This window comes from Triticum urartu, chromosome 4A, assembly GCF_056163025.1.
Source record: "Triticum urartu cultivar PI428250 chromosome 4A, HENAU_Tu73, whole genome shotgun sequence".
NCBI lineage: Eukaryota > Viridiplantae > Streptophyta > Magnoliopsida > Poales > Poaceae > Triticum > Triticum urartu.
Window position 1 is genome coordinate 589,018,028 of NC_141876.1, and position 26,771 is coordinate 589,044,798.

General features: G+C 46.5%; 2 protein-coding genes across 5 annotated transcripts; one reads left to right on the top strand and one right to left on the bottom strand.

The window, feature by feature from the left end:
- Positions 1-4,986: 4,986 nt before the first annotated feature.
- LOC125553012 (uncharacterized) lies at positions 4,987-11,301 on the top strand. Of its 4 annotated transcripts, XR_007303878.2 has the most exons (4): positions 4,988-6,689; positions 6,822-6,869; positions 9,932-10,059; positions 10,993-11,301. XR_007303878.2 is itself a non-coding variant. In XM_087519093.1 (3 exons), exons 1-2 carry the CDS (start codon positions 5,180-5,182, stop codon positions 6,854-6,856), a joined length of 1,545 nt encoding a protein of 514 aa, XP_087375219.1. In that variant the 5' UTR covers positions 4,987-5,179; the 3' UTR covers positions 6,857-6,869; positions 7,647-7,897. The 4 variants fall into 4 exon arrangements, 3 of the variants coding, with proteins under 3 accessions (XP_087375219.1, XP_087375220.1, XP_048572701.1); XM_087519093.1 differs by lacking the exons at positions 9,932-10,059; positions 10,993-11,301 and adding an exon at positions 7,647-7,897 and having other exon boundaries at positions 4,987-6,689; XM_087519094.1 differs by lacking the exons at positions 9,932-10,059; positions 10,993-11,301 and adding an exon at positions 7,344-7,551 and having other exon boundaries at positions 4,987-6,689.
- Positions 11,302-11,655: 354 nt separating this feature from the next.
- Positions 11,656-23,082, bottom strand: LOC147976896 (uncharacterized). The gene is made up of 2 exons (XM_087521008.1): positions 22,067-23,082; positions 11,656-11,818 (listed from the first exon to the last, which is right to left on the bottom strand). Exons 1-2 carry the CDS (start codon positions 23,080-23,082, stop codon positions 11,656-11,658), a joined length of 1,179 nt encoding a protein of 392 aa, XP_087377134.1.
- Positions 23,083-26,771: the final 3,689 nt, after the last annotated feature.

A 26,771-nucleotide genomic window follows, 5' to 3' on the forward strand; every position in this document is an offset into this window, starting at 1 on the left:
TGGTATTTAAAGGGCGTAGTTATGTACGCGAGGTACTGGTTTCGCTATGTCGCGAAAACTGGGGTTGGGGCCGCATTGCTACGCTTGCTCAGAGTGTGCCGGGCGGTCCTACTGTGGGTTACTCCGGGCGCGCTTGTTAGTGTCTGGCTTTTTAATGGCCGGACTGGAGAATTTCCTGAGAAGGCTACTTTGTACCTCCGCTGCGAGAGCCGCCGTATGCTCCTCCGTACGGAGGGAGCGTTCGGTGTTTCCGTTGACCGTAATTACTCCTCGAGGGCCTGGCATCTTGAGCTTGAGATATGCGTAGTGCGGCACCGCATTGAACTTTGCGAATGCGGTTCGTCCGATCAGGGCGTGATAGCCACTGCGAAATGGGACTATATCAAAGATTAACTCTTCGCTTCGGAAATTGTCCGGGGATCTGAAGACCACGTCAAGTGTTACTGAGCCTGTACAGTTGGCTTCTACACCTGGTATAACGCCTTTAAAGGTCGTTCTTGTGGACTTAATCCTTGAGGGATCTATGCCCATTTTCCGCACTGTATCCTGATAAAGCAGGTTCAGGCTACTGCTGCCGTCCATGAGGACTCTTGTGAGATGAAATCCGTCGATGATTGGGTCGAGAACCAACGTGGCGAAGCCGCCATGACAGATGCTAGTGGGATGGTCCCTTCGATCAAAAGTGATCGGGCAGGAGGACCATGGGTTGAACTTTGGGGCGACTGGCTCCATCGCGTATACGTCCCGTAGTGCACGCTTCCGCTCCCGCTTGGGAATGTGGGTTGCGTATATCATGTTCACCGTCCGCACTTGTGGGGGAAAGCCCTTCTGTCCATTGTTGTTCGGCGGCTTGGGCTCCTCGTCGTCGCTGTGCAGCCCCTTGTCTCTGTTTTCGGCTCTTAACTTGCCTGCCTGCTTGAACACCCAACAATCCCTATTAGTGTGATTGGCTGGCCTTTCGGGGGTGCCATGTATCTGGCACAGGCGATCGAGTATTCGGTCCAAACTGGACGGGCCCTGAGTATTCTTTTTGAATGGCTTTTTCCGCTGACCGGATTTATAGCCTTTGAATCCGGCATTGACTGCCGTGTCTTCATTGTTGTCGCTGTTAACGCGGCGTTTTTGCTTATTCCGACGTGTCCTGCCGCTTTTGTCCCTGGTATCCGAATTACCAGGGTTCTTTGATAAGTTGTTACTGCGAGCTAGCCAGCTGTCTTCTCCCGCGCAAAAGCGGGTCATTAGTGTCGTGAGGGCTGCCATGGATTTCGGTTTTTCCTGTCCCAGGTGCCAGGCAAGCCACTCGTCGCGGATGTTATGCTTGAAGGCTGCTAGGGCCTCCGCGTCCGGACAGTCGACTATCTGGTTTTTCTTTGTTAGGAACCGTGTCCAGAATTGTCTGGCCGATTCCTCTGGCTGCTGAATTATGTGGCTTAAGTCGTCGGCATCCGGTGGTCGCACGTAAGTTCCCTGGAAGTTGTCGAGGAATGCGGCTTCCAGGTCCTCCCAAGAACCGATTGAGTCTGCTGGCAAGCTGTTAAGCCAATGCCGGGCCGGTCCTTTAAGTTTGAGCGGGAGGTATTTGATGGCGTGTAGCTCATCGCCGCGTGCCATGTGGATGTGAAGGAGATAATCCTCGATCCATACCGCCGGTCTGTTGTGCCATCGTATGATTCGATGTTTACGGGTTTGAAACCCTCTGGGATTTTATGATCCATTACTTCACTCGTGAAGCATAGCGGGTGTGCGGCGCCTCTATACTGGGCTATATCACGACGCATCTCGGAAGAGCTATGTCTGTTGTGTTCGGCCCAGCCGGATTTGTTGTATCCGGAGTGAAGATCATTGTCACATGCCGTAGGGCGCCTGCGCGATCCGTAGATCGATCTTGTTTGTCTTGCCTTATCCTCCAGTATGTCTCACAGGTCGGGCGCATTTTCCCGTGCCTTAGTTGAGCGGCGTCGGGGCATGGCTTGGGTGGAGGGCCGAGAGGCCTCTCTGTCACGGCCGCGAGGTGGCCGGTCTGCCATGTCATGCGCTGGTGATGTAGGTGCTTCCTCCTCTGATCGGGGTAGCGGCCTGCGCTTCGGGTAACTCTTGGAGGGGCGTTCGAGTTCATACTCTTCGGCTGCAAGGACTTCAGTCCATCTGTCAGCTAGCAAATCTTGGGCAGCTTTAAGCTGTTGCTGCTTTTTCTTGAGGCTGCTTGCCGTGGCTAAAAGCCTGCGTTTAAAACGCTCTTGTTCGGCGGGGTCTGATGGTATGACGAATTCGTCGTCATCGAGGCTTGCCTCGTCTTCGGAGGAAGGTGTATAGTTATCATCCTTGACCTCTCGGTCTGCCGCTCTCTCATGAGGGCTGGCTTCTCCATCTTCCTGTGCCGAATCTTGCTGAGGTGGGTGTTCTTCGGCGCTATCCGGGGTAGTATTATCTCCCGTGCCGGAATCACCATTTTTGCTTTGGCGGGATTTAGAGCGGCGCCGCTGGCACCGGCGCTTTGGCTGTTTCTTGGGGGCGTCATCCCCCACTGTTCCATCGCCATCTCCATCTTTTGGAGTATCCACCATATATATGTCATATGACGAGGTGGCCTTCCAGTGCCCTACAGGTGCTGGTTCCTGTTCGTCTCCTACATCGTCGTCCATGCCGTCGATGTCTTCGGAGCTGAAGTCAAGCATGTCGGTTAGATCGTCGACAGTGGCTACAAAGTGGGTGGTGGGTGGGGTTTGAATTTCCTCATCGTCCGTATCCCACCCTCGCTGACCGTAGTCCGGCCAGGGCTCTCCTGATAAAGAGAGAGACTTAAGAGAATTCAGGATGTCGCCAAAAGGCGAATGCTGAAAGATGTCTGCGGCTGTGAACTCCATTATCGGCGCCCAATCGGATTCGATTGGCAGGGGCGCGGGAGGTTCGGAGTCCGGAGAGGAATCCGGCTCTTCGGAGTCACGGGCCATGCGGAGTGCGGGGCTGGAGTTTGGCTCGATCGCCTCTGAGATCTCAGCCCCTGAGGCAGCGTCCAACCGCTGATCCTTGATCAGCGTAGTAGGCTCCGAATCAATGGTCGGAACCGGTGCGTGTGCGGCCTCCACAGCGCTGTTTGGCGGCAGAGCTATATCATGCCCATCGAGACAGTGCGGCGCGCTTGGCTGTGGCTCGAATCCGTCGAAGACCAAGTCCCCGCGGATGTCAGCCGTGTAGTTTAGGCTTCCAAACATGACCTGATGGCCAGGGGCGTAGCTTTCGATCTGCTCAAGGTGGCCAAGCGAATTGGCCCGCAGTGCGAAGCCGCCGAAGACGAAGATCTGTTGTTGATGATCGAAGTCTCACCCTGGACTGCATCGTTGTTGATGATCGAAGGAGCCATCGGGCCTAAAAGCGACGACACAGAGGAACTCTCAATGAAAGCACCAATGTCGGTGTCAAAACCGGCGGATCTCGGGTAGGGGGTCCCGAACTGTGCGTCTAGGCCGGATGGTAACATGAGGCAGGGAACACGATGTTTTACCCAGGTTCGGGCCCTCTTGATGGAGGTAAAACCCTACGTCCTGCTTGATTAATATTGATGATATGGGTAGTGCAAGAGTAGATCTACCACGAGATCAAGGAGGCTAAACCCTAGAAGCTAGCCTACGGTATGATTGTTGTATATGGAGTTTATTGCCTACGGACTACAACCCTCCGGTTTATATAGACACCGGATAGGGTTAGGGTTACATAAAGTCGGTTACAATGGTAGGAGATCTTGAATATCCGCATCGCCAAGCTTGCCTTCCACGCCAAGGAAAGTCCCATCCGGACACGGGACGAAGTCTTCAATCTTGTATCTTCATAGTCTAGGAGTCCGGCTGAAGGTATAGTCCGGCTACCCGAACACCCCCTAATCCAGGACTCCCTCAGTCACTCTCTCTGTTGCAATTCAACGCCGGAGCATGGCCTGGGATCGACCCCCTAAACCTCGGCCACTGCATAGCAGTATGGTCATTGATGACCATAGTCTAAACCACAAGATCCTCATCGTCTCATGAACATATGAAGTTATTGAAAAAGAACTCATCCCCGCTACCCATGGTACCTTGTGGGCAAAACGCCGAACCTTGCGGGTGTGGTGGAGTAGCAGCCGGTGAAGAGCCCCGTCCCTTCCCATATAGGTAGCAAGTCTGTCGAAGTGGAGGCGAGGGCGGTCCTGGCGGCTGTGGCAGACCGTCCCTTCTTGTGCTACGACGGCGATAAGCAGAGGCAACAGATGCCGCCAAGAGTGGGTCTCAGATGCGCCGTGGAGGTGGGGAAGTGGGTGGACGTAGATGGAGGCCTGGGTAGCGTCCAAGCGGCCGAAAGTGGGTGGACGTCGAGGGCGGCATGGGCGGAGGTGTCGAGTGTGGATAGAGGGAGAATGTCCGATGTGACACCGACGGATGTGCCAAGGGGAGGACAAGGGAGGGCGTTGCGGGCGTTCGTGCTGTGTTTGCGTCCATACAAACCCGGCTTGGGCCAGAAATGGGCCGCAACAAAAGAAAAAACTGACACTCGCCCGTTTGCGTTATCGCGTTGGGCCGTGTTTTTGTCCGCACAGACTCAAACAACGCGGCGGACCAAATGGGTCACGACGTTGGAGTTGCCCTAAGCTGCGAGGATTCATATATCTTCGAGGTGTTTGGACAAAGATTGGAGAATTCATCTTCATGTGCTATGTTTTTGTTCTTTTTAATATATATATATATACATATATATATACATATATATATATATATATATATATATATATATATATATAAGTAGTCTGTGTTATCCTTGTGCCATTGTGGAGGTTGCGTCCTTTTTCTTTTTGTAAAATGGAAATAAAGCTTTTTTTAACACAAAATTGAAATTGAAATAAAGCCAAAGAGGCCCTAGAATCTCTCTCAAAAAAAAGAAGGAAAAAAGGCCATGAGTTCCCGTGCGGTTCACGAGACCGAAAGAGCCGGTGCCCATCTCCATCTGCGGGATGCGTGGCACAATTCGCGCCGCCCACACATCTCATCTTTATTCCCCATCGGCCTTCTTGCTGAGGAAACCCTAGCCTCCGCCGCACCCCGCCGCCTCTCCACCCGCCGCCGCGCCGCGCCGCCCCCACCCCCCACCCACCCACTCCACCCGACGCCGCACCGCACCTCCCCGCTCCCCCCTCTCACCCGCCGCAGCTTCCATGGATCTGCCGCAAAGAGCCATGTTGGGTGGCTCTCTCTTGCCGCCCGACTGCCTGCTGGACCGCCGCGTCCGCACGGACTTTGACGACGATGATGAGAATGATCTGATCGGCCTGCAGCCATTCAAGATACTCAGGTGCGTGGAGAAGACGGCGGTGGGGTTCACTCCTGAGATGCAGGGCTATGCCACTGAGGTAGTTCAGAGCTTACACCTTGGTCTGCATCTCGCCAGCGGACCGCCAGGCCTATCTTGTCTCGGCCTCCGAGGCGGCAGCCCATTGACCAAGGTCGAAGCCGTTGATCAAGGCATCATCGTCCTCACGACCACATTTCTGCATGACTTTAGCCGCATTGTATATCTGGTTTATGACGCCGACAACGGATCACTGCACATGGCCCCTGCGCCGGAAGACCCCTCATGGCTATTCACGGGTCTCACGGTTCGCCTTCTCATTGTGCGCCCCAATTATGGTGACTACACGCTGGCCCTATTGGGGAAGCTGGATGGAGAGGGGGATGCACTCTTGGTTTGGCAACCCAGCTCCTCGTCCGTGCCACCGTGGTCCAAGATCAAGGCAGTTGGTGTTGAATCACTCATCGGCAAGAGCTCGTTGCAAGTTGACTGCACCTTTTCAGCCAGTGGCATAAGCTGCTGGGCGGATCTTCTGAGGGGCGTCACCTTCTGCAACCCCGGCCTCTTCACTACAGGGCTCCACAATAAAGAATACATTCTCAAGTTTGGCTTCTTTCCCCTGCCCCAAGAGTTGGTTGAAAAGTCCAAGGATCATCGACGTAGCAACAGCCGAGTGGCACAGCCAAAAGCCTACCGCACCATGGGCACCACCCTCCAAACTTGGTGGCGTAAATTCCCCCCGTTCTACAATGTCAGGTTTGTCTCCATCGATGGCTTCCTTGAGCCCATCGATCTCAAGGACCGCGCCGTAACCGTGTGGTGGCTGTGCCAAAAAGGGCTTGAGTGGAAGCTGGAGTACAAGATCAGCCTCGAGGCTCTGTGGGAATTCAATGGATTTGGCGATCTGCCAAGGAATTTAACTCCAATGTACCCCCTCCTCAGTCCAAATGATCATGAGATTGTTTATTGTGCACTTGGTGAATGGCGTGAAAACCAGAGCAACTGGTTGTTCATCCCGACATGTGCGCGATATTTACTTGCCATCAACCCACAGCACAAGACCGTAGTTGCCTCTGTGTGTCTTGCTGACTGTTTTGGAAATCCTACCATCCCTCCTGACATTATCAGCTCTGATTTCCAGCGGCACATCCATACCGTGAGTCTGGATCTTCACATAATGTTGATGGAAACGATGAAGCAGATGTCATTGACATCGTTGGACCCTGCTGAATATGATGAAGAGGAGGCTAAGAAGCTGATGAAGGAGGAGCCATGGACCTGGCAAGAAAAACTGAAGGAACAAGATAGGCCTCTTCCTCTTCCTCTTCCTCTTCCAGCTTGGTACTACAGGCAGCCTTCTTTGCTTCGACTCATAGGTATCTCTAACTTGTCTAAACAAGGAATTCAAAATCTACGAATACTGAACATCCATTTTGTCCATGAGTATTCAATTGAAAATGTGCATTTTCTTATTCTTGGTCCTGAGGTTGTTTACTCTCTCTGCATAGGCAATGCAGATACCATTCTGAAGCTATCAGATTGACACGCTGTCTCTGGTAAGTCCATTCAACTTCTATATGCATTAACAATAAGCTTTTTGACGGAGTAGTCTGTGTACATAGGCCACTTAATGGAGCACCAACTATCTTACTTGTTCAAGAAATTTCAGGACCATCGCATCAATCAACTCCTCTTAGTTTATCACGGAAAAAAAAACTCCTCTTAGTTGCTCACTTAGGCTGGTACCTGGTATCACCGATTATTTCGCAGGATAGACAACCAAATATACCTCTTTTTAGAAACGGCAAACTTTCTTGCATATTTGGAAGGTCACAGGACAGGAATTTGGTGAAACTTACATTACAATTCACATTCAGTACTTGGCCACCTTATGAGGTTTGAACAATGGCGTCATGGATTCAGTCACCTGCTTTATACCAAAATAAGTTGTCTAGATTACTTGCTCAGCAAATTCAACAGAATTATCTGCTCATGTGTTGAGAATTTACATCTCCATTTTTAACCTGTAGCTGGGTTACCAAAGACCTTCAGAAAAACATTTAGCGAAACACCAAACCACCGGTTGCACACTTAAGGTATTGGTTTCTCCATGTTTAAGTAAAACAAAGTAGAATTGATATCCCAACATTTTGCATATATGAAATCAATGTTTTCATGGCGTCCGTATATCGTCGCTATATCGACGATATAGCGGTGTGGCGCGGTCGTAGCCTGGGCCGTCCAGGCCCGCGATAGGTTTGGCCTGTGGCGTCCGCCATAGGCCCGTGGCGTCCGTAGGTCGTCCACATGACGCGTTTTCATTGCCATACCAGAAATCGGACGCCTTCGACTCGGTGAGCTCGTGCGCGCGGGAATAGCAGCCAGCGGCAGGAGAAATTGGCGCGCGCGCGGGAAGCATCAGGCAGCGGCGGGAAGGAAAGAGCTCTCCAGAGGTAGAGAGAGGGAGAGAGAGAGAGAGAGAGAGAGAGAGAGAGAGAAGGAGGCCATGGCAGATTGAGATCGTACCTGGAGTCCTCGACCTCGTCCTCTCCGGCGAACGGCCAACGGCAGCCAGCTCCAGCTCCGCCTCCAGCCTCCGCACCACCTCCCCTCCACCCCTGCGGCCCCTTTCCCCACCTCCCGCCAGCCTCCTCTTCCCTCCTCCCGCCACCCCCTGTCGCCCTCCTTCCGCCAGCCCCTTTCCCCTCCAGATCCAGCTGCAGGGAAGCGCCTTTGCTCCAATCGAGCACAGCTGCTCATCTCCTATGTGCATCAGGTGACCATCATGGTATTTCCCCGGCTCCCCCCTCGCCCTCTCCTTCTCCTTGCTCTTCCTCCCCATGCTAGTTCTCTGTTTCTTCTGTATCTGTCCTCTCTGTGCTAATTTCTGAATATATGTACATGTACTGCCTGTTGCGCTGCTGCTATATGTAGTGTTCAGTCATGTACAACTCACTTGGGCAACTCATTTGGTACAACATATTACAGCAAGATTATGAAGTTGTGATTTAATTTGCTATCATTCGCCATAAGGTTGTGTCTATGATGTCGCCACGCCATACGCCATAAGCGTTATAATGTTATGAAGGGGGTCAGTCGCCATAAAATGCGTTACGCCATGAAAACATTGTATGAAATTGAATGCTCAATTTTTATGCTGCATACAGTTAAAATTTTTTCTCTGTTAAACATTTAGAATTTTCAGAATTCAGTGCGTGAAATGATTTCTTTCATACAAATTTTCAGAATTCAGTGCAGCTTTGGCAATTAGGCACCATTTTTTTCAGCCGCTTCATTACTCAATGGATATAGATGATTTTTTTTGGCAATTAGGCACTATTATTTCCAGCTGATCCATTACTCAATGGATAGAGATGAAATAAGATCAAGAACTAAAATCACCTTCCTGTATCAGTTTGTCCAAACTGAGATTAAAAGTGAATAGTCTTCGTATATAGATGAAATATGAAGAAGCACGTCAGTAGATTAATCACTTGATATGAGCATAAGCAAGTGGGGGCGAGAAGCACTGGGCTTACAAGGAGATGTAAACTCTCAACACATGAGAAGATAACTCGGTTGGATGCTGCCCCGGCCGCAAAGGCCTACACGTACGAGGAGCCTTTTCACAGGCTGCAGCATCCAGGCCATCTGCGGCGTTGTGCGGGGCGTGGAGGCCCTGGAGCGTGATCTAACGGAAGATCTCGTAGCCGATGCAGAGTTGACCCCGTAAAAACCATCACCACCACGGTCGTCGGTGCAAGTCCTTCCCATCACCACTGATGAGGCTCCTATGGAACTCGAGGACTGACTCCACCAAAATCCACACCCAGCAGCACCCTCTAGTTTACGTTCACTAGGAATACAGTTGTCTCTTATCAACATTTGAGACATAATAGGAGGATATATTACTTTGAAGTGTTCATATTTTTCAGTCTGAACTTTGAAGCATTTTTAGTTCCTGTGATTGTTTTATATGTGCTGAATGGCTCTGTTCGTGATTCTTCATATCTCTGCTGGTTACCCTGCTTTTGTCTGACATGTCGGATCGGTATTAAACATCTTGTTCCGTATATTAAATGTCTAATTCTCTGATTGGTATTAAACATCTTGTTCAGTAAACTGCATTGATCACCCCTAATGTCGAATAGTGGTGCTTGAGACATGGTACATGAAACTGAAAGAACCATGTTAACTCATCTCCACCTCTGAACTCTCTCTAGCATAGCATTCAGCTGTGACATAACCTTTCCTCTTTTTCTGTTTATTTACCACCTTTCATGTTTTCATGTGCCCTGAATGATGTTTTCTTGCAAGATATGATTACCAAAAGAAGTACCGAGCTTTGACGTGGCATTTATTTATGAGGAAATCAGATTACTACCAGAGTAAAATCTAATGTCATGTCATGTTTTACTTTGTTGAACTTCTGAGGGTTGGGTATATTCTTTGGATTGTAGTTATGTTACAAGTTCTTTTTTGTTGTGCAAGATGATAGATCAGTGTATCATGCAAAATTATTAATGCAAATAATTAATATGATTATGCTAATTTTATATCTACAGCTATCATCACTGTCCTTTCTAGGTTGATGAATCTGCCTTCGTCTTATTTTCAGGAGTTGCATGGCTTGAAGAGATATGAAGAATCACAAAGAGAGCCATGTGTCACAGTGCTTGTAGAACAACTAAACGGGATGTCGATGGAATTGCACAACTTATTTTCTTCCCGTCATTACCTTTGTTGGTAAGAATAATGTGTAATATAATCTGTCATGACTTGATACTTCAGAGATGAGCGACTGAGTATGAATTATTGCACTTGGAAGTTGGCTTGATACTTCACAATGTTGCAATGGAAGTCTTGTAGTACTGTTGATGTTGTATGGTGGTGTTGTTGGTCTGCAAGCTTGCTGTTGTATGCCGCTGCTAGTACCTAAGTTGTGCTGTGCTGCTGTTCTAGAAGTTTAAGCAAACGAGGGAATTATGTGGGTGAGGGATTAGAGGGGATTGGGTGGAGGGGAGGGGATCACCAAATCCCCTCCAATTCCCAACCCCCTTTGTGCTGGAAAATCTCCCCTCCCAAACGAGGCCCAAGGAAAGAAACGAGGAAGAAGTTTGTGGTGTGCATCATCATATCGACATATCAAATGTAGCAGGCAGTAGTTACTTAGCTAGTTGTTGATACACTGGATTTAGATCTATTGCTTGGTGAATTTTCTGGCAAATCAACTGATTTGTTGGTTTCTTCATGCCTAGGATTAATGGCGGGACTATCTGAAAATTAGTGCTGGGTTGAATGAGTATAGTTTGGGGCACCGGTTCACTAGTTAATTCTGTATTATCAAATTAAATTAGCCTGTGAATTAGATTCCCTTGTTTGTTGTTGATGTCTGTATGTTCAAGATTATTTTACCAAGATAGTTAAGTTATTTATGCTTGAGATTTTTGTTTACTTTTAGACCAAAACTAGTGTAGATAATAATTGAAAAAAGTGAAGCTAAAATTTCATGCTTTGTCATTTTCTTTAGCAAGGATAGGTTAATTAAGCACTGATTGTTTTGTTTTGTTCTCCATTTTCTTTTCTTGTCCATCTCAAGAGTATATGCTCATTTTAACAGCCACCCGGGTTCTTGTTTTCTTGGTGCTTATAATTCTATCTTTTGTGTGCGTGAATTAGGGGCTGGGCTTGCGCAGGTTGCAGTCCAATCTCAATCCTCACTTGGCATCAGAGGAAGATTCGATTTCATGTTCTGTATTAACCTTGCTAAGCCTAGATGATCTTCTCAAGAGTGTAGTGAGATGAAATTATCAATTAGTTTGTAGATTACTTGATTATTATTTCCAAATTCTGGAATTATTTTCATGTGTATTTTTTTGGAACTATTTATGGTTTTTGTTGGATCATTTAGAGAACTTTATGTGGATTATTCAGTTCTCTACTGTTTTCTAGTTAACTGCCAATGTGTTGCAATGGGGCATGCATATATCCTAGTGGTTCAACATCAATCTTGTCTACTACTCCCTTCGTCCAAAAAATCATGTCCTTCAAATGGATCTATCTAGTATCACAAATTAGTGCTAGATACATCCATTTGATGGACAATCTTGGGACAAGTTTTTTCAGACGGAGGGAGTATATGTTAGGAGATATGCAACATCTATTCCCATGAGGCCATATATATATATATATACATATATACATATATATATACACATATACACATATATACATATATATATAAATATATAAAATATATATATACTCTAACATACCCACTCAAACTTATGGTGGATAAACAACACTGAGTTTGGAGAGATATAAGCTATGTTGTGCTCGAGTCTATGCCTTTGCAAAGAAATCCGCCAACTGTAACTCAGAAGGCACATACTGAAGAGCAATAACCTGATCCTGCACACCAACGCGCACATAAAAAGCATCAACACCAATAGGCTTGGTGAGCTGATGCTTCACGGGGTCATGCACAATGCTAATAGCACCTGTACTGTCAGACAGTAGTCAGACAGTAGAAGAGTAGGTGTAGTGACAGAAACACCAAAGTCCTGAAGTAAGCACCGTAACTAAGTCACCTTTGCCATCAAAAGAGCCATAGCTCGCAACCCAGCCTCTGCACTCGAACGGAAAGCTGCAGTCTGTTTCTTTGTCTTCCAGGCAATGAGAGAATCATCAAGAAAAACACAGTAAGCAGAATGTGAACGGCGACCCAAGGGATCACTAGTCCATGTAGCATCCGAATAGGCCTGAAGTTGTAATGAATTGGAGCGAGGAAAGAACAGGCGGTGAGAGATTGTGCCAAGAAGATATCGGAGAACACGAAGGAGATGACTGTAGTGAACCGAAGTGGGTTGGGAGCAGAGGCAAACTGACTCAGAGTATGGACTGGATAAGAGATATCCGGATGAGTGCCAACTAGATAGACAAGACTCCCAACAAGGTGACGATAACGCGTCGGATCAGACAAGGGATCACCATCAGCATCACGGAGGTGAACATTGAGCTATATGGGAGTCTCAACAGTGCGGCCATCAGTAAGAGCAGCACAAGCAAGAAGATCATGGATATACTTTTTCTGGGAAATAAAAAAGGCATAAGAGGTAGAAGAGACCTCGATCCCAAGAAAGTAGCAAAGAGGGCCAAGATCATACATAAGAAACTGCTCACTAAGACATGCCTTCACAAAGGCAATATACTCGGGGTCGTCACCAGTGCTGATCATGTCATCAACATAAAGAAGAAGAAAAGTCCGACCACGAGCTGAAAGGTAGACAAACAACGCCGGATCATGAGCAGTCGCTGAAAAGCCAGCGGCAGTCACCACAAAGGCAAAACACTCAAACCAGGCCCGAGGGGCTTGCTTGAGGCCATAGAGAGAGCGACGAAGACGTCATACCATGCCATCAGGTATAGAATACCCAAGTGGTGGCTGCATGTAAACCTCCTCACGCAGCTCACCATTAAGAAAGGCATTCTTAACATCAAGCTGAGATACAGACCAGTGGCGAACAGAGGCCATGACAAGAAGTGTGCAAACAGTGGTCATATGGGCCACAGGAGCAAAAGTCTCATCATAATCACGACCATGCTCCTGCTGAAAGCCACTGGCAACAAGATGAGCTTTGTAATGCTCAAGAGAACCATTGGAGCGAGTCTTAATCTTGTAGACCCACTTATAAGTGATGGGACGAACACTAGGAGGAAGAGAAACAAGTTCCCACGTGCCGGTACGCTCAAGAGTAGCAAGCTCCTTTGCCATCACAAACTACCATTCGGGATGAATGACAACTTGATGATAAGAAGTCGGCTCAAGAATAACCCAGTGCTTGGAAAACTAAGGCGATCAATAAGCGGAAGTGGACGAGGACGCAAGCCATAACTAGGCTGAGATGAGGAAGATGGCACATCAGTAGACGCATCCACAACACTTGGACGACGAGTATAATACTAAGGAAAAGATGGAGGAATACGAGGAAGGATCTCCGGAATAGGCAAAGGTGACGGAGAAGACATAGGGGGTGAAGGTGTAGAATCCTATGACAAGCAAGGTGTGGAAACCATGGGAGATGGTGGTGCCGAATCTACAATCGTCGGAGAAGAAGAGGCAGTCACTACAAAAAAAGACACATTCGTGACATTTTGGGCCGAACGAATTTTTTTGTCATGCTTATGACACTTCTATGACGATAATTGTGACAAAACCCGGTATCATCATAGATGTGGTGGGCTCCTACTTCTATGACAAAAAATCATGACAGAAAATGGGCTCTTCGTCCTGGGCGGGCCGGAGACGCAGCTGCATGACATTCTTTGGACCGTCCATGACAGAAACAATCGTGGTAGAAGCGAGGGCGAGGAAAATATTGGGGAGTTCCCTGTTACGGTGGGTGGCCGGGACCGAGCGATGCACAGAGGTTTGCGCGTTTCTCTCGTACACGTACGCGCTTTGTGCGAGGCGTTGGGCTCTAACTGAACCCGAGCGAGGCGTTCGCTTACTGAACCCGAGCGATTGCACTGGCTACGCGTTACTGAACCCGAGCGATAGATCGATCCCTGGCTGTTAACTGAACCCGATCGAGCGATTACTTCGCTACTGCTGCTAACTGAAACTGATCGAACCTACTGCCTCTTGATGAACAGTGAGCGTTGTTGGGGGTTGGATGAACAGTTTCCGGTGGGGCTTGGATGAACAGGACCTCGTGGTAGTAGAGGCCGTTGCCGCTGGATGAACAGGACCCCAATCTAGCCGGTTGGGGGTGGATGAACAGGACCCCGTGGAGGGCTGGTTGAACAGTAGCCGGTGGAGGGCTGGATGAATAGTAGCCCGTGGAGGGCTGGTTGAACAGTAGCCGGTGGAGGCTGAATGAACAGGAGCCCGTGGATGAACAGGAGCCCGTGGATGAACAGGAGCCCGTGGAGGCAGGAGGGAGACACCGTCACTACTAGGAAAAAGCTTATAGGCAGACGCTTAGTAGCGCGGGTTTTTACCCCTCGCTACTACTAAGTTGATAGTAGTAGTGCGGGTTTTTAACCCTCGCTACTACTAAGCGGTCTCTACCGTGCCCCCCGAGACATGCCATAGTAGTAGCGAGGGTATAAAGCCGCGCTACTACTAAGTTGATAGTAGTAGCGTGGTTTTATACCCCTTGCTACTACTAAGTACGAGGTAGGTGAAGTCGCCATATCCTTGGCCGAATCCCCATCTCCTCCCCCAAATCCCTCCTCTCTTCCGCCACTCTCTCCTCTCACTTTCCATACGCTCTCAGATGGACCTCTTGCCCATGCGCCCCTCCTCCTCTGTGGCGCCGAAAGAGGCCGCCGCCTCACGCCACCGGCGTCTAGGAGCTCGCCGGTCTTCCACCGACATCTAGGAGGCCGCCGCCCCGCGCCACCACACCGGAGCACCTCACCACCGGTGACTAGCTCCGCTGCTCCCTCCATCACCTTCCTCTCTTCCTCGGTTTTCCTTTTCTCTCTCTCTCTCTCTCTCCCTCTGGTTTGACTCGCCCTCCCATGTCCACGCCCGTGCAGGTCGTCGCCATGGACGAGCCGGAGCTATCTGGCATGGTCGGGAAGAGGAGCCCCACGCCGTGGCCTGGCTCTTCCATAGAAACGGGCCCTCTCCAATAGCCACCGCCGGATCTGGTCTTCCGCTGTCCGTTCATGCCTCCGGCGACGCCAGCTAGATCGAACCACTGCTGCCATTGACAACAAGCACGGGATCGAGATTTTTTTGTTTTTGAAAGTAATAGCAGTAGCGCGGGGTATAAGACCCGCTACATATAATTAGCAGTAGCGCTGTCTGCAACGCACGCTACAGCTAACCATGTATAGCAGTAGCGTGTGTCAACACGCGCTACTGCTACAAGTTAGCTGTGGCGCCTGTATCAGTAGCGCGGGCACCCGCGCTACTGATACACCCAAAACCCGCGCTGCTGCTAGGCTTTTCCCTAGTAGTGCGTGGATGAACAGTAGCATGTGGAGGCTGGAGGAGCTCGATGGTGGATAAACAGTAGCCCGTGAATGCTGGAGCGAGGCAGTAGACGGTGGATGAACATTAGCCCGTGGAGTCCCGTTTTGCGGTATGCCACACCCCTCCCGATGAACAGGACTCCCGTTTCAACATAGGCGCTCCAACACAAGTCTGTTTCCTCCAATTCGCGGTAGGCCACACCCCTCCCGATCAACAACACCCCGTTTCGACCGTAGGAGCTCGTACACAAGTCTGTTTCCTCCGTTTTGCGGTACGCCAGACCCCATTTCAGCTGTTCCGTCCATCCGGTTGGCTCCCGATGAACACGACACATTTCGACCTAGTCGGTTGCCTCCCGATGAACACGACGCTGTTTCTCAATTCCGACCCAGTCGGTTGGCTGCCGATGAACAAGACGCCATCGCTGTACGTGTTCGAGACCCTGCCCGTATGTACGTACATGTACACGATATAGACGGGACTGCCTGAACAGCTACCGCTCCTTACTGGGCCGTAATTGGGCCGGCCTGCAACTTTCTTTGGCCTGAAAGGCCATTGGGGCCTTCACACTTTGTGCCAGGCCCACAACTTACACGGGCCTATATTCGACCCAAAGTTTAGTTGGGCCTTTAGTGGACCCAGCGCTTAGTTGGGCCCATGTAGCTTCGGGCCGTTAACATGCTGAATATTCTGCTGGCCTGTTACGGCCCAGAAGAAACCATGGGTCTTTAGCAGGCCGAAATGCATGTTGGGCCTCAATTTTCACTAGTCATCGACGGGCCTTCAGCAGGCTGAAATGTAGACCGGGCCATTATTGGCCCAGTTATAGGACGGTCCATTACTAGGCCGAAACATATCTCGGTCCTTAGTTGGCCCACTAATATCATGGGCCTTTAAGAGGCCGAAAGCTTAGTAGAGGCATCAACGGGCCGAATTGTACGACATGCCTTTAACAGGCCCAAACTCACGTTGGGCTTAACTATTGCCACCTTGATCACGAGCCGTTAGAGGGCCGGATGTCACCCCGGACCATATATGGCCCATGGGCAGCACAGGCGATTTCCAGGCCGAAAGACACACCGGGCTGAAATGGGCCCATGTCTACATCGGGCCTCTAACAGGCCGAAATTCACTGGGCCGTAATTGGGCCCAAATATTCGGCGAACAGTTAACGGGCCAGATCTTTATCATGCATGGTTAAAATCAATGTGGGGCTTTGTTTGCTTCATAGACAAGAAATGCTCCTTGCTGCAGCAAGAATATTTTCCATTAGGAGGATGCAAGCTGTATACTTGGTCTAGATCATTTCATGTTTTTTTAGTTCCATACTTTGTGACGTCTCATGCTATTTGTTTTTCTAATGGTCACTTGAGGGAAAGGCTCCCCACCTGAATATATTTCAAAGGGGTGTTGCAACGTTTTACATCTTATCCAGATACAGCAACGGATAGAGGATCACGCCACATGCTAGTGTGATCACGAAGAACATGCGATTTTAGGCAATGAACCTACATAGTTATGTCATATCTAATGGCACAGATAGTATCCAGGTGTGTGAGAGACACCCCATTGAATACCATCTGGTTAATTTTCCAGAGAGCAATTAGAAGGATAAAAGGGAGTCAGAGTTGTAGGCAGGTGTGAGGGTGTTATAGAGGCCCAAATGTTGCTGGTGGGGTTGAACCGAGGTCTGATGCCAATTCCTCGCCATACTTTCCTTGCCGCCAAGCAGTTGAAGAAAATGTGATCTATGCATTCAGAGGCGCCTGAGCATCGAGGGCAGCTGTCATCTTGTATGGCATGTTTATGCAGGAGGTTGGCTCGAGTGTTCAGGCGAGCCAAGTATAGCAACCATCCAGACACTTGAACTTTGTTTTCCACACAGGACTGCCAAATCTCCATCAGTCCTGGCTTGATATAGTTCATAAGAAAGAGCCTTGTAGGCTCCCTTGGTAGTGAAAGGTGCACCATTGAGTAAGCATCTAGTGTCTGGAGTAATAGAGATCATGACAGCCTGCGCCAGAGAATTCAGACAAGCAAGCTGCGTGGCAGCCACGATTAGCCGATTACGAAGCCTATCTCAACACCTTTCTGCATTATTTTTGCAACCATTGCATTCTGTCAAAACTATATATAATTTCCTTAGTGTCTTTTTAATTTTGTAAATCTAAGGAAATATGCCCTAGAGGCAATAATAAAGTTGTTATTTTATATTTCCTTATATCATGACAAATGTTTATTATTCATGCTAGAATTGTATTAACCGGAAACTTGATACATGTGTGGATACATAGGCAAAACACCGTGTCCCTAGTAAGCCTCTACTAGACTAGCTCGTTAATCAAAGATGGTTAAGTTTCCTAACCATAGACATATGTTGTCATTTGATGAACGAGATCACATCATTAGGAGAGAATGATGTGATGGACAAGACCCATCTATTAGCTTAGCATGTTGATCATTCAGTTTTATTGCTATTGCTTTCTTCATGTCATATACATATTCCTTTGACTATGAGATTATGCAACTCCCGGATACCGGAGGAATGCCTTATGTGCTATCAAACGCCACAATGTAAGTGGGTGATTATAAAGATGCTCTACAGGTATCTCCGAAGGTGTTTGTTGGGTTGGCATAGATCGAGATTAGGATTTGTCACTCCGAGTATCGGAGAGGTATCTCCGGGCCCTCTCGGTAATGCACATCACTATAAGCCTTGCAAGCAATGTGACTAATGAGTTAGTTGCAGGATGATGCATTACGGAACGAGTAAAGAGACTTGCCGGTAACGAGATTGAACTAGGTATGAAGATACCGACGATCGAATCTCAGGCAAGTAACATACCGATGACAAAGGGAATAACGTATGTTGTCATTACGGTTCGACTGGTAAAGATCTTCGTAGAATATGTAGGAACCAATATGAGCATCCAAGTTCCGCTATTGGTTATTGACTAGAGAGGTGTCTCGGTCATGTCTACATAGTTCTCGAACCCATAGGGTCCGCACACTTAACGTTCGATGATGATTTTGTATTATATGAGTTATGTGATTTGATGACCGAATGTTGTTCGGAGTCCCAGATAAGATCATGGACAAGACAAGGAGTCTCGAAATGGTCGAGAGGTAAAGATTGATATATAGGACGATAGTATTCGGACACCGGAAGTGTTTCGGGATGCACCGGGTACTTATCAGGTCACCGGAAGGGGTTCCGGGCACTCCCGACAAAAGATATGGGCCTTATGGGCCAAGAGCGGAAACACACCAGCCACAAAAGGGCTGGTGCGCCCCCCCCCCCATATGGGCTGGCCAAATTGGAGAAGGAAAAGGGAAGAAGGAAAGGAAAAAGGGAATAGGATTCCCCCTTCCCCCTCTTCCCTTCCTACTCCGAATAGGGAGGCCGAATTGGGAGGACCCCAAGTAGGAGGAATCCCGCTAGAACACACATCAACAGTCGTTAGCCGTGTGCGGCACCCCCTCCATAGTTTACGCCTCCGGTCATATTCACGTAGTGCTTAGGCGGAGCCCTGAGCGGATCACTTCACCATCACCGTCACCACGCCGTCGTGCTGACGAAACTCTCCCTCGACACTTTGCTGGATCAAGAGTTCGAGGGACGTCATTGAGCTGAACGTGTGCAATACTCGAAGGTGCCGTACGTTCGGTGCTTGATCGGTCGGAACGAGAAGAAGTTCGACTACATCAACCGCGTTGTCAAACGCTTCCGCTTTCGGTCTACGAGAGTACGTGGACACACTCTTCCCCTCTCGTTGCTATGCATCTCCTAAATAGATCTTGCGTGATCGTAGGAATTTTTTTGAAATTGCATACTACGTTCCCCAACAGTGGCATCCGAGCCAGGTCTATACGTAGATGATATGCACGAGTAGAACACAAAGAGTTGTAGGGCGATGATAGTCATACTGCTTACCACCAATGTCTTATTTTGATTCGACAATATTGTTGGATGAAGCGGCCCGGACCAACCTTACATGACCATATATCATACAAACACGGACCGAAATATAAATTTTCAAAAATGCAAGCCGAAAAATGAGAACACCGTTGCTTGACCATGTGCTCTCATGGTCAACGTTAACTAGGATTACCACCAGGTATATCTAGCCATGGGTCAGGCCGGGTCGGGCTTGGGCCGGGCCTAAAAAAGCCCACGGCAGAAAACTGAGGCCTAGGCCCTCCCAGGCCCTACCATCGGGCCTACTTTTCAAGCCCAAGCCCGGCCCATCTGGTAAAAAGCCCTTAGGGCTTAGGGTCATGGGCTAGGCCTCTTCCTTAAAATGCCAATATGCTAAGCCCAAGCCCGTCCAGGGCCTGCTGGTGGGCTCAAAACTCAGGCCCAAGCCCGGCCCATGGGCAAGCCCATCGGGCCTAGGCCCTGGATTTTAGGGCCGGGCCTGGGTGGGCCGACAGGGCCGGGCCTGAGATGGCCAGGACTACCACCAGGCTAGTACAACACAACATGTCTACAAGGGATAATTTTTTCATGTTGTTATTCCTTCCTGTTCTATGTAAGAAAACAACTTATATTCTTGTGTTTGTAACATTTAAATTTTTATGTGTTACAAAAAACGGTATATGACATTTAAAAAAATGTTTAAACATTGTAAAACATATCTGTGTAACTAAAAACCATACATTGCATTTTTAAAATATTCACCCATTTCAAAAAACAGTTCATGACAATTTTTTAAATGTTTACACAATGTAAAAAAATGTTCATGTAGTTTCAAAATGTTTCGTACTATCCAAAAATGTTTAACATATATTTGAAAAAGGTTTCAAAACTTGTATTAAAAAAATGTTAATCATATGTTTAAAAAATCAAATGTATATAAAAATGTTTTAAGATGTATACTAGAAAAAATTAGACATCACAACACATATTTAAAAAAGTTAATCATGTATTCTTTAAAATATATGTTTCGACATGTATTTTTCTCCCGTATACATCTAAAAACATTTTTATACACATTAAATATTTTTTAAACATGTGATTAACATTTTTTCAAATACAAGTTTTTGAAACTTTTATTAAATACATGTTAAAAAAATTGGATGGTATGTAACATTTTAAAAACTTTGCCATACATTGTACAGACATTTAAAAAAAAATTATGAACAGTTTCTTGAAATTTACGAACATTTTTGAAATGCAAGATATGTTTTTAAATTATGCAAATATATTTTACAATGTCTAAACATTTTTTAAATGTCACATATCTATTTTTTTGTAACAAATAAACAATTTTTAAATGTCACAAACACAAAAATATAAGTTTTTTCTTACGTAGAACAAGAAGGAATAACAATATGAAAAATGTTTATCCCTTTTGGACATGTTGTGGTGCCGTAGCCTGCTGGTATTCTTAGTTGATGGTGACCACGAGCTTAGATGATGCTCCCTCTTTTGGGCTTACATTTCGGTCCATGTTTAGTAGATATCAGTAGTGCTTTGCAAACAAGAATGATCGTTGGTCTTTTGGTTGTCCACACATGCCTACTACGGCAGGACGCGTGTTCGAAATCCGACTATCCCTTGTTTCTTATGACTTTATTGTAGGTGCTTAATATACCTAAAAACAAAACGCCAAGGTCTTTTCTGCAAATCTGCCCTGCAACAGCGGGCCCCGGCAACACTGGCATATGCCACGGATACATCCACGTGCATGAAATGTGACCGTATATGAACGCCGGCGCAAGTTTAATGACCAGAAATATGTATTTTGCAACTCTGCACACTGAACTGACCGACTATCCCTTGTTTCTTATGACTTTATTTTAGGTGCTTAATATACCTAAAAACAAAACGCCAAGGTCTTTTCTGCAAATCTGCCCTGCAACAGCGGGCCCCGGCAACACTGGCATATGCCACGGATACATCCACGTGCATGAAATGTGACCGTATATGAACGCCGGCGCAAGTTTAATGACCAGAAATATGTATTTTGCAACTCTGCACACTGAACTGACCGTCGTCTACAAGTTGTATGACTCATGATGTATTTACCTCAAAAAAGGTGCACATGTCACCACTTATTTATTATGACAAAGATGAGCTAGCCCAGTTGGTCAATTGCCGTAGAAGTCAATACATGAGGGCGCTGGATCAAATCCCAGCGAGCTCACCACTTACATGCGTGGAGGAAAACAGACACGAAAGAATGCACGGGCATTACAAGCTACGTAATGTCTCGCGCTAGCCCACCTAACTTTGCTTTAATCCACAGTTGAAACTCACTTCGAATATTGCTAGCTACCACATGCGGCATAAGAGCGATTTTGTCAAAAACCCTTCTGTTACGCTCAAGCCAGAGGAAACGAAACACAAGACAAACCACTGTGTTAACCTTGCGACGGCCTGCACTAGGAACCGCGTTGCTTAGCGCCGGCCACCACTCCTTGATAGTGTCAGTTGAGGTTGGAGTTCTTCTATGTAGATGCCACAAAAGTAGGATGTTGTACCAGACTTCCCTGGCAAAGGAGCAACCGAGCAGAATGTGATTCAGGTTCTCCTCCTCTTGTGCGCATAGCACACAAAACTCCGGGTGCTCAAGCTGCCGTCTTGCAAGGCGATCTGCGGTCCACAGCCGATCGTGGATGGCTAGCCAGACAAATTTTTTTATTTCCAGAGGTGCCCATGAAGTCCACAGCTCCGCAGCGCCAGGAAGAAACTCCCGGCCAAGGAAGAAAAGGTGATAAGCGCTACTTGATGAATATGATCCATCCGATGTTTGCCTCCACCTGAAAGAATCTGGCTGCTCCAACAAATTCTGCCCAGTGATAAGTGGCCAGATTTTTAGGACGTCCGCAATTGCATGTATGTCAAGATTCCCACGTAGGTCAGTCATCCACGCCCCATTTGGCAGACTATCTGCAACAGATCGTTGCATGGCGACAGGTCGAACGAACTTTAGCAGTGACGGGGCAAGCTGCTGTAAACTAGCACCATTCAACCAGGGATCGGTCCAGAATCTGATGTTGTTGCCATTCCCAAGCAAGCAATGTAACCCAGCACTGAATACACTGTCAGCTTCAGCAGGTAGTTTAATGTCAAGGCCATGCCAGGGCTTCTCGTCTGCAACCTTCTCGAACCAGCGCCACTTGAGAAGCAGGGCCTGGTTCAGTAACCTAAGATTGTGAATCCCGAGTCCACCATACACTTTCGGCGAGCAGACCAGGTTCCAGTTGATTAAACAGTTCCCACCTTTGGCCTCATCGTGTCCACACCAGAAAAAACCACGCCTGATCTTATCAATGCAGGAGATAAACCACGCCGGCAGATCGAGCACAAGCATTAAGTAGATGGAGGTTGCAGTGAGAGTTGAGTTGATTAGGACAAGTCTCCCGGCCCGACGAAGATAGCGAGCTTTCCACGTGGGTAAGTAGTCCGCAGTTCTGTCAATAAGAGGTTGAAGGGCAGACTTGGGCAGTCGAGTAACAGACAGCGGCAGCCCCAGATAAGTTAGAGGAAATTCTTTGATGGTGCAGTTAAGGATGGCAGTCACTTGAGGTATGTCGTCCTGCCTGCAACGGATCAATGAGATGGAGCTTTTTGCCATGTTGCAAGACAAGCCAGAGGCATGCCCAAAAGCAGTTAGGAGTTGCACGGTTGTCTCTGCTTCAATCACATCAGGCCGAATGAGCAAAACTGCATCGTCAGCGTAGACAGATAAGCGGTGCTTGATGCCCCAGCGGCATAGAGGTGTGAAGAGATTACTTTGCTCCCCTTTACGAAACAGGGCGGTCAACGTCTCCATAACGATCACGAAGAGAAGAGGAGAAACCGGATCACCTTGCCGTAGCCCGCATGCATGCCAGAAATCCTTGCCTGGACTACCGTTGATCAGGACACTTGATCAGGACACTCTGCGCCTGTAATTACTCTGTAAATGCCTCTTCCATCTTCTTAAATGAAAAAGCGCGCAATGCTCTTGCGTGTGCTTGAAAAAAAAAGAATGCAGGGGCGATCGCACGAAAATTGAAAAGCAGAAAAATCAAAAGATAGAGTCGACTGCAATCACAGCCACGAGATCACAATCCAAGGGGTGGGATCAATTTCTGCGACAAGTAATTCCGCATGAAGCGAGTAAAATTTAATGACTGCTTTGCAAGTCAATTATTCTTTTCGTTAACCGGGATCATTAATACGCCCACATGCATGCAAAGAAGGAATGAGAAGAAAGTAGCACAGTGTCATTAAACAAGTTGGTAGTATAAGAAAACATCATTAATTTTTGCATGCAAGTATAAGAAAATATCATTAATTTTTGCTTCGATTACTGTTAGTAGCCTTGTATAGATGCAAATTGTATTTTTCATAGTGGTCTTGTATAAGGGAATGGAGAGAGTACATATATATATCAAGCGATAAATAACATGACATGATCATTTCTAGAACTTGACCAGCGAGACCGAGTATGAACGACTCAAGATGATCCCCACTGAATTGCAACAGTTTTGTTATATCTTGATGGTACATGATACAGAAGTTATTTCCTTTTCCTCGAGTTATAGTGCTCCTTGCTCATCGATCTTTATGTGCTAGAAAAGATAAAAAAAAATACGATTCAGTGTAAGCACAAGACCATCTAGGTGCCATACAGTACTTACAAATTTTACTCATGAGCTAATCAAATGAACTGCATCAATAATACATTTAACTAGCAGGAACAAATATGTAGGCTGCATAGCAGAAAAAAGACTGCTTTCCTAAAGTACTTTTACCACCGTGATTGCCTAACTAGAGATATACTCCCTCCGTTCGGAATTACTTGTCTCGGATATAGATGTATCTAGAACTAAAATACATCTAGATACATCCATTTCTGCGACAAGTAATTCCGAACGGAGGGAGTAAAACATTAAGCCTAGCAGCCAATACTGCATTTTGTTATGAAGAAAATAACAGATAATGGACAAAGCCATCACAAGCACAGGGGGAGGCGCAAGTGAAAAATAATTTATCATTAATTACACTAAAGGTGCTATTGTGATCAATTCCATCTCACACCAAGCATTACTTTTAGAAAATGCATGCTTGGTTAAAACTTAAAAGGAACACTTTTCTGCAGCACTGATATGCATTGCAATGCCACTACTTTCTACTTGCTGGTCACAATCAATCAATAGAGGGTTACATAATACGTAGGTTTGAAGTACAATCTGTATGATTTATGGTAATTAACCCCAACCATCAGCATGACCACAATTTGGCTTCTAGGAAAAGAAAAATGAAACTATAGGAGAGAACAATATGGATACTCTAGTTATCAGATATGAAATGCTCAAAATAGCTAGTTGTTTAGGAAAAAAATGAGTCCTTTTGAGTGCTTATGTCAGGGCCTACTGTTTAAGTAATCAGGAATGAAAAATGTTACTATCAAATCAGTAGAGAAGGTTAAGGAGAGTACGACGGTATGACCAATTGAATTTGATTAGTCCATTTTCGTAAGAAAATCATGTAACATAATTACTTGTGCAAATATTAAGAAACAACTTGTGCAATGGCCATTTCTTTCCAAGATTTGTTATGTTTCTGACACTAACAATGCTTCATGGCATCACCCAGTATTAATATTTTCTATGGTGATAAATTTTGAGCTATATGATTACCAATTATTATGGTAGGGAAACTAATAGTCTAATTAGATGTTGCCTCTATTCATTCCTTGCATTGAACTATTATTAAAAGGTCTCTGGAGAAGTGGAGAGCCTTGACAGATTTGGCATCTGTACCCATGCTTCTACTACTACATCTGTACCGTCATGAACTAGTCTCTGGAGATGCTACTCAATATGGTTGGAAGACTGCACGGGAATTTGTAACCAACCAACAATACACCAGCTAAAAGTAGTTTTTTTTCTCTCTTTCCGAGCCGATTTACTCTACAGAAAATCATCAATTGCAAGCTCATATTCATGTGAAAAGTTCATACAAAGGGATTTTGAACACGATGTCAATTGCTAAACAAGGTAATCATGAAATACTAGAAACCAAGGCAAGACATATATGACCAAGAAGCACTTCTTTATATATGTCAAAGATGAAATCGTTCCAGCGCTTTTAAGAAAACCAAAGTGCAATATGAATATGTTGCGAGAGTCACTTAAAGTCAGATTATGCACCATTCCGTTGAAGGGCGAACGGTTTAGAACCTAAATATGCAAAATTACCACGCATTGACTCTAAGAAAAAATGAATTTGCAAAAAAATAGACTCTTAGCAAAAATGGCAACATGCTACCTTGCTGAAATTAACCTGGAATGAACACAAACGTATTTAATCTACATGTTTCGACCTACAGGTTTTAGCTGTGTATCCTCTAGCCTGTGTACCGCCATGCTCTGTCCTCAAATAATGTACTGCTACAGCCTATAGTGGAGTATGCGGTATGTGGAATATGTGGGTACGTTTTGTACTGCTATGGGAGGTGGACATGCTGTACTATCACTAGCCTACAATTGTTCTTTCGTGTAGTCTGTGGGTATGCGGCAACCGACATATATTATGTGGGCAGCCTGTTTAGTCCCACATAATTATGTGGAAAGATGCGGGATGCCCACAAGTCATCCCACCTGCAAGCTGACCTGCATCAGTGTACTTTTCCCTTTGTGCAATGTTTCTAATGTTTTTTGCTTTTTCTTTGAGAGTTTGAATTTTGTAAACGTGGTGAAGCAGAGTTTAGTTTTTAGTTTTTTGGAATCTCAAGTCTTAAATCAGAAAGAATTGGAATGCACTTACCAAAAAGACAACATGTCACCCTGATATCTCCGGAATGATGTCTGCAGTGGCTGTGAAAAAGAAGTAAATATCTTCAGCGCCAAGAATAAATGTCATATTAATTCAAGCTACACATGTGACAAAAATAATGTTGAGCACTATTCTACACAGTTAATGACATGAATGTTTGATTAGCAGGCTACTACCTGATTGGGTGAGTCGAAGCAATGATGGTTGCGAGTAGTAGTGAGCTGGATAAAAGATAGGTTTGTCCTTCAAAGTTCCTTGCCAGTTGAATGGGCTCTCCCCCATCACCTTCCGAGCCTCCCCTTCATCATAGTCAATGGGGTCCAAATGGATCGATCAAACTACATGCATTAATACACCAGAACAGAATGGTGTTGCAGAACGTAAGAATACGCATTTACTTGAAGTTGCTTGTTCACTCATGTTCACCATGAATGTCCCTAAGTTTCTTTGGGGGGAGGCAATAAAAACAGCAACATATTTAATAAATCATATGCCTCTATGCACTCTTGAGTTTAAGACTCCAACTGAGTGTCTTTTGAACACAAATGATTTTGTGGTCCCTCCAAAGGTATTTGGTTGTGTTTCTTTTGTGCATGATTATCGAAATTCTGTTGGGAAATTAGTTCCTCGTGCCATCAAATGTGTCTTTATGGGCTATTCTCCTTCTCAAAAGGGCTATAGGTGTTGGTGTCCCTC

Bases quoted from the DNA above. Each gene is read 5' to 3' on its own strand.
- LOC125553012 (XM_087519093.1), top strand. From the start codon at position 5,180: ATGGATCTGCCGCAAAGAGCCATGTTGGGTGGCTCTCTCTTGCCGCCC. The intron at 6,690-6,821 runs GTATCTCTAACT...CTCTCTGCATAG, and splicing joins TTCTTTGCTTCGACTCATAG to GCAATGCAGATACCATTCTG.
- LOC147976896 (XM_087521008.1), bottom strand. From the start codon at position 23,082: ATGGAGACGTTGACCGCCCTGTTTCGTAAAGGGGAGCAAAGTAATCTC. The intron at 11,819-22,066 runs GTGGAGGCAAAC...ACTGTCTGACAG, and splicing joins GAGCAGCCAGATTCTTTCAG to TACAGGTGCTATTAGCATTG.